The sequence below is a fragment of the Bufo bufo genome, chromosome 10 (genome assembly GCF_905171765.1).
Source record: "Bufo bufo chromosome 10, aBufBuf1.1, whole genome shotgun sequence".
Lineage (NCBI taxonomy): Eukaryota > Metazoa > Chordata > Amphibia > Anura > Bufonidae > Bufo > Bufo bufo.
Genome location: NC_053398.1, coordinates 135,663,083 through 135,670,959, shown reverse-complemented (window position 1 = coordinate 135,670,959; position 7,877 = coordinate 135,663,083). Strand labels below are relative to the sequence as shown.

At 50.0% G+C, this 7,877-nt stretch overlaps 1 protein-coding gene across 2 annotated transcripts; it reads right to left on the bottom strand.

Moving 5' to 3' along the window:
• Positions 1–3,467: 3,467 nt before the first annotated feature.
• On the bottom strand, positions 3,468–6,256 carry LOC120980621 (cytochrome b-c1 complex subunit Rieske, mitochondrial). Of its 2 annotated transcripts, none has more exons than XM_040409834.1 (2): positions 6,077–6,256; positions 3,468–4,303 (listed from the first exon to the last, which is right to left on the bottom strand). In XM_040409834.1, exons 1-2 carry the CDS (start codon positions 6,183–6,185, stop codon positions 3,693–3,695), a joined length of 720 nt encoding a protein of 239 aa, XP_040265768.1. In that variant the 5' UTR covers positions 6,186–6,256; the 3' UTR covers positions 3,468–3,692. The 2 variants fall into 2 exon arrangements, with proteins under 2 accessions (XP_040265768.1, XP_040265767.1); XM_040409833.1 differs by having other exon boundaries at positions 5,975–6,254.
• Positions 6,257–7,877: the final 1,621 nt, after the last annotated feature.

Genomic DNA, 7,877 nt, shown 5'->3' with positions numbered 1-7,877 from the left:
CGTCACGTCACCTACTTTTAGCGTCCTAGAGCGATTATTGTGCAGTTCCCCCTCACTTAAGCAGTATTCGTATTGTATATGTCTCACGTAGAGAAGCTGAAAAAAACTGTTTATCACAATATGCTAATTAGGTCTCGCAAGAGTCCAGGGGGCAGCAGACCCTCGCCAATGTGCCCCCCTAACCACTCTTCTTGCAGTCCATTGGCCCAACCTACCCTCCTAGCTCGGAGGTGGATGGCACAGGCACAAGACCTCAGAGGCAGGACGGACCAGAGGACTGCAAGGGCAGTGCTTAGCCGGGCACATCAGCGAGGGGCCGGGCGCGTGCAGGACCTAATTAGTGTATTGTTAACTTCTTTCATCTTCTCTATTTGGGACATATACAATAGAGCTACTGTTTAAATGAGGGGGAAGGGAGCACTAACGCGGTAGGAGCAGTCTAGAACGTTAAAAGTAGGTGGCTTTGATGTAAGGCATGAATGGATTATGGTGGTAGGGACTAGAAGCTAAGGGGTCGTTTATATATATATATATACACATACACACACATACACTGCTCAAAAAAATAAAGGGAACACAAAAATAACACATCCTAGATCTGAATTAATTAAATATTCTTCTGAAATACTTTGTTCTTTACATAGTTGAATGTGCTGACAACAAAATCACACAACAATTAAAAAATGGAAATCAAATTTTTTAACCCATGGAGGTCTGGATTTGGAGTCACACTCAAAATTAAAGTGGAAAAACACACCCCAGGCTGATCCAACGTTGATGTAATGTCCTTAAAACAAGTCAAAATGAGGCTCAGTTGTGTGTGTGGCCTCCACGTGCCTGTATGACCTCCCTACAACGCCTGTGCATGCTCCTGATGAGGTGGCGGACGGTCTCCTGAGGGATCTCCTCCCAGACCTGGACTAAAGCATCTGCCAACTCCTAGACAGTCTGTGGTGCAACGTGATGTTGGTGGATAGAGCGAGACATGATGTCCCAGATGTGCTCAATTGGATTCAGGTCTGGGGAACGGGCGGGCCAGTCCATAGCTTCAATGCCTTCGTCTTGCAGGAACTGCTGACACACTCCAGCCACATGAGGTCTAGCATTGTCTTGCATTAGGAGGAACCCAGGGCCAACCGCACCAGCATATGGTCTCACAAGGGGACGGAGGATCTCATCTCGGTACCTAATGGCAGTCAGGCTACCTCTGGCGAGCACATGGAGGGCTGTGCGGCCCTCCAAAGAAATGCCACCTCACACCATTACTGACCCAATGCCAAACCGGTCATGCTGGAGGATGCTGCAGGCAGCAGAACGTTCTCCACAGCGTCTCCAGACTCTGTCACGTCTGTCACATGTGCTCAGTGTGAACCTGCTTTCATCTGTGAAGAGCACAGGGCGCCAGTGGCGAATTTGCCAATCTTGGTGTTCTCTGGCAAATGCCAAACGTCCTGCACGGTGTTGGGCTGTAAGCACAACCCCCACCTGTGGACGTCTGGCCCTCATATCACCCTCATGGAGTCTGTTTCTGACCGTTTGAGCAGACACATGCACATTTGTGGCCTGCTGGAGGTCATTTTGGCAGTGCTCCTCCTGTTCCTCCTTGCAGAAAGGCGGAGGTAGCGGTCCTGCTGCTGGGTTGTTGCCCTCCTACGGCCTCCTCCACGTCTCCTGATGTACTGGCCTGTCTCCTGGTGGCGCCTCCATGCTCTGGACACTACGCTGACAGACACAGCAAACCTTCTTGCCACAGCTCGCATTGATGTGCCATCCTGGATAAGCTGCACTACCTGAGCCACTTGTGTGGGTTGTAGACTCCATCTCATGCTACCACTAGAGTGAAAGCACCGCCAGCATTCAAAAGTGACCAAAACATTAGCCAGGAAGCATAGGAACTGAGTTATTTTTTTGAGCAGTGTGTGTGTGTATATATATATATATATATATATATATATATATATATATATATATTTTACACTGTCCCTCATAAAAGGTCATACAATGATTTTTGGGAGAATTTAACATGACTTTTGTTACTGATTTCTCCTGTAACCTGGGGCCGCTAGAGGAGCCTATTACAGATGGAATACAACGTCCAGAGAGGTCACTGCCAATCTGTGTATAAAGAACAATATGTACAACAATGGGTACGGCGTTAGGACCACTTTCACATCTGCGTTTTCAATTCCGCTATTGAGATCCATCATAGGATCTCAATAGTGGAAGAAAACACTTCAGTTTTGCCCCCATTCATTGTCAATGGGGACAAAAAAGAATTCACCAAAGTGTATTTCATTCAGTTTAGTTACATCCCAATCGCAGACAGAAAAACGCTGCAAGAAGCGTTTTTCTGTCTGCCATGTGGTGCAGAGCAAGACGGATCCGTCCTGACACAGAATGTAAGTCAATGGGGACGGTTCAGTTTTCTCTGACACAATAGAGAACGGATCTGTCATGGCTATAGAAGACATAATACAACCGCATGAACAGATCTGGTTGCGGTTTTGCAGATCCATGACGGATCCTCAAAAAAAAAGCTAATGTGAAAGTACACACAGTCTACCGTACACACACCACACAGGGGCAGTCTACCGTACACACACACACACCACACCGGGGCAGTCTACCGTACACACACACCACACGGGGGCAGTCTACCGTACACACACACCACACGGGGGCAGTCTACCGTACACACACACCACACGGGGGCAGTCTACCGTACACACACACACACACCACACCGGGGCAGTCTACCGTACACACACACACACCACACCGGGGCAGTCTACCGTACACACACACACACACACACACACACAGGGGCAGTCTACCGTACACACACACACACACCACACAGGGGCAGTCTACCGTACACACACACACACCACACAGGGGCAGTCTACCGTACACACACCACTGTTCTCAGCCAAGTCATGGTCGGGAGCAGACTGTAGCTTTCATCAAAGGGACTGCTTTATGTTTGGCTCCAGAACAAGGAACTGTGACCGATAAGGAACTGGTCAAATACCAGTTAGAGGTACTGCAGTCACCCCTCAACAGGTCGGCATGTTGTTCACTCACACCCGTTTTCACGGATCTTTCCGCTTCAGTTCCTCGCCATTTTCAAAGTCTCCGCTTGCCATACAAGTTTCAAAGCTGAAGGTTTGCTACAACCAGACCAGGGATCAGCAACCTCTGGACCTCGGCATGCTCCATTCTTTAATGAGATCTCTGAATGCATCTGAGTAAGTATGCATGCTGGGAGTTGTAGTGCCGAAGGTTGCTGATCCCCATCTACACAATTCTCAGAGAGCTAAGCAGCCTGGACTCCAGACTAACACATTGCAGCAAACCCTCTATTGAGAAACAATGTACAGCAAGCAGAGATCTTAAACCGCAAATGGCAATGATCAGAAAGCTGCAGAACCTTTCACGCCGTTGCGACAAACTGGAGGCAGAGGCCATTTCACTGTAAAGTCTGGATTTAATTTTTGCCTTTGTACAGAATTTCCAGCCAGGCGCCGATTCTTCCTTTACATCACCTCTCGGGTGGGAACTTTACAATCACTTTGTACAGTAGAAATGAAGAAAGTCTTCACGTCAAGCTTGTGGTTTATTAAAATGTCGGATACTGATCTTTTAAAAGCATGAAACAGGACACGCAAGCTCAGATAACGGATGGAAAAAGTTTATCCAACTATTACAAGGTCGTCGGAGGGGAACTCATAGTTGGGGACCTCGAGGTTGAGCGGTGCAGGGCCCTTCCTAATTCTACCAGAGGCGTCATAGTGAGAGCCGTGGCAAGGACAGTAGTACCCTCCGTAGTCTCCGGCATTGGCAATGGGCACGCAACCAAGATGGGTGCAGACTCCGATCAGGATGGCCCACTCAGGCTTCTTCACCCGGTCAAGGTCGTGCTGGGGGTCTCGCAACTCGCTCAAGTCAACTTGAGCCTCCTGCTCGATCTCCTTGGGGGTTCTGTGGCGGATGAACAGGGGCTTGCCTCTCCACTTGAAGCACATGTTCTTGCCTTCGGGGATGTCCGAGAGCTTGACTTCGATCTGGGCCATGGCCAACACATCGGCTGTGGCGCTCATGCTGGATACGAACTGAGAGACCACGTTCTTGGCCACGTAGGCTGCGGTGACAGTGGTGACTCCGGTGACTAGGTAGGAGAAGCCCTTCCTGGCTTCCTCGCTGGGGCGTGAGGACTTCTTGCTGTCTGCAACTTCCGTGCGGCGGTAGTCCGAGAATTCAGGTACGGTGACGTCACTGTGCAAGAAGCGGACGGTGGTGGGACCTGCGGACAAATCAAGCAGAAGCGTTATAGCAAAGCTCCAGCTAGGAGACCCCGAGAGGCAGCTCACCCACAGCTCTTACAAGGCAAGATGACGAAACGTAATGACCACCCCAAGTAAACAATAATGGCCCAGGAACATGAGTCTGGTGCGTGCAACACCCTCTGACACATGGCTGACTGCGCCTACCAACATCTGCAACAAATTCACCTCCACACAACCCAGGGGTACATTCATGGCCAACAGGACCACGGCGAGTGAGGACTGCCGGGAGGAAGAAAAAAATATGGCAGCCAGACAGGAACTAACCGTGTCCTCAACCGGCTACAGTCACCTCAATTCTTTAATCCCAGGGGCCTTTTCCACAAGGGCAGTATCTACCCCACAGGTGGATTGGCGGTCGTATTTACACGGCCTGGTGCACACTGAATGGGGGGGTGAATGATCTTTCGCCTCCCATTAGGCCTCCACATGTTGTCGGCAGAAGCTACGAAAGTCGCAAATTACGACGCACAAATGCTGTGCGGCTTTTTCCCTGCACAATTGTGGTGTAAAGGCCTTGATAAACGTCCCTCGCTGTGCTGCCCACATCTTTTGCGACCCAGTTAAAATGAAAAAGTCAGATGTGAAACAAAAAAACGCGGTCGTGTGAATGGGGCCTTAACCCCTTAGTGACCACAAACACATATTTTTACTGAAGTAAACAAAGGGTGTTTAGGCTACACCGCTGGCTTTAATCAACGATTATATTGACCCAAAATGGTCCATCTAAAACCATAGCTTGTCTTAAAAAGGGTTTTCTGAAATTTTAAACACTGAAGACCTTTCCCGACGGGTCGTTGGTATCTGGTGAGCGGGGATCCTACACCCCAGCCCCCGCCGATCAGCTGTTGGAGAAGGCACCGGTGCTCCATGCTGTACTTGGCATCGTGCTCAGCCCCATTCACTTCTATGGGGCTGAGCTGCGCCTAGGTCATGTGACCAAACAACGTGACATCACTGGCCTAGGGAAAACGGATAACGCCACTGCTAGCGCTGGTGCCTTCTCAAACAGCTGACCGTCGGGGGTCACAGGTGTCGGACCCCCACCAATCAGATACTGATGACCTATCCTGAGGACTTAGTAGTCAAGGAGATAATACACAACGTACTTACCTCTAGGGTTGTTTCGGGTATCGATACTAGACAGTGCTAGTGCACGGCCCAGTATCAGAGAACATGGCCGCGCTGCTCTCAGCGTGCTCCATGTTCCCTCAGCAGCACGGGAAAATAAATAAAAATATTACATATCGCCACGTCCCAAAAGTCCAAGCTACTAAAAAACATCTATGCGGCGAACACCGTAAAATAACACCGCTTTCAGTCCTGACCTCTGACACTAATGTCCTGACTGACAAGAGACTTCTCCAGAGTTGGTGCTGGAGTCTGCATTATGGACCATCCCTTGAAGGGGTTATCCGGTGCTAGGAATAACAAGGGGCCCCGCCTGCCCAGCGCCACCAGAGGGGAGAAGGGCCCCCAGCCTGAGGAGAGGGCCCTCAGCACAAGTCCTCATACAGCTGCCCTCGCCGAGTGCATACAAAACCAGCAGGGCATGCTGGGATTTGTAGTTCGCAGCTTCCCAAGGTCGCTATGACCTAAAACGCGTTCTTCAACCCCGACCCCATTCTCACCATTGACCCCGGCTGTGGCGCAGAGGGGCCCGCCGGCGGCCTGTCCGCTCAGGGTCTCCCGGCTGAGGAACGGCCTCTTCACATCCAGCAGGACTTTCTCACCGTGCAGCACAGCTCCGGAGGCCAGCGGCTTCAGCTGCCCGGCCACGGCGTACGAGGTGGCGGACAAGTACGGGGAGAAGGCGCCGGAGCGGGCGGCCAGGGACAACATGGCTGCTGCAGGTCAGAGCTTCAGGGACTCGACGCCGGTCAAAACGACCTTTAACAGGAAGAGGAAGTGACGTAAGGGGCGGAACGCCTTCAGGAGGACGCACGCTGAGGCGTCTGAAGCCACGTCTGCGAGCCTGCCAGGGAGTGGGCGTGGTTTATAGGACCGTTGAATTCTACCAGCGGAACGTGGAGCAGTTGCCCATAGCAACCAATCAGATCGCTGCTGTCATTAGACAAAGAGTCTGTGAACAGTGAGAGCTTCAATCTGATTGGCTGCTAAGTTTTTTTTGTTTTGTTTTTTAAATCCGACATTATCAATTATCCTCACATTTCTGTATTATCATTCTGTTTGTGTTGTCCTGGCAAATGCAAGTCCCTTTAAGTAGTGAATGAAGAGACTCCCTGGTCTCTGCACTGATGTCCGTATTCACACATCAGTGTCTGATCAGTGATTGTGAGCCGAAGCCAGGAGCCTGTCAGAAACACAGAAGAGGAGGAAATCCTTCCATTACCCCTTATCTGTCTGGAGGCTCCACTACCGGTTTTGGCTCACAATCACTGATCGAACACTGACCAGACACTGACTCGTTTTTCCGTTCCGTTTTTTTGTAGGCATATACAGTATACAGTAACTACATTGGGCTGGGCATAACATCTTCAATAGATGGTTCCGAAAAAAACGGAACGGATGAGGAAGACATACGGAGTACATTCCGTATGTGTTCTGTTTTTTTTGCGGACCCATTGACTTGAATGGAGCCACGGAACGTGATTTGCGGGCAATTATAGGACATGTTCTATCTTTCACCGGAACGGAAATACAGAAACAGAAAGCATACGGAGTATATTCAGTTTTTATTGCGGAACTATTGAAATGAATGGTTCCGTATACGGAACGAAAAAAAAAAACGTTTGCGTCAAGCCCGTTGCCGTATTGCGGACCACATTTGCGGATCTGCAATACATGGGCACCGTTCCTTGGCCATTCCGCATCATGGATGTGGACCCATTCATTTCAATGGGTCCGCAAATCCGGAGATGCGGAACGGAACAAAGCACTACGGAGTGCTTACTGGGGTTCCGTGCTTCCGCACCGCAAAAAGATAGAACTTGCTCTATTTTTTTGCAGAACAGAAGGATCACGGACCCATTCAAGTGAATGGGTCTGCGATCCCTATGCACCTGCCCCACAAACGGTGCCCGTGCATTGCGGACTGCAATTTGCGGTCCACAGCACGGGCTTCACACGAACCCTAAACGAGTGAACGAGCCCTAAAGGAGACCTTTATGTCTGACGCTCATGTCTGTCCTGAACAAATAGATACAGCTGTAATTATAGGGCTACCTGTGGTTGGCACATCTAGGGGTATCTGTGGTTGGCACATATAGGGGTACCTGTGATTGGCACATATAAGGGTACCTGTGGTTGGTACATATAGGGGTATCTGTGGTTGGCACATATAGGGGTATCTGTGGTTGGCACATATAGGGGTATCTGTGGTTGGCACATATAGGGGTATCTGTGATTGGCACATATAGGGGTACCTGTGATTGGTACATATAGGGGTATCTGTGGTTGGCACATATAGGGGTATCTGTGGTTGGCACATATAGGGGTATCTGTGGTTGGCACATATAGGGGTATCTGTGATTGGCACATATAGGGGTACCTGTGATTGGCACATATAGGGGT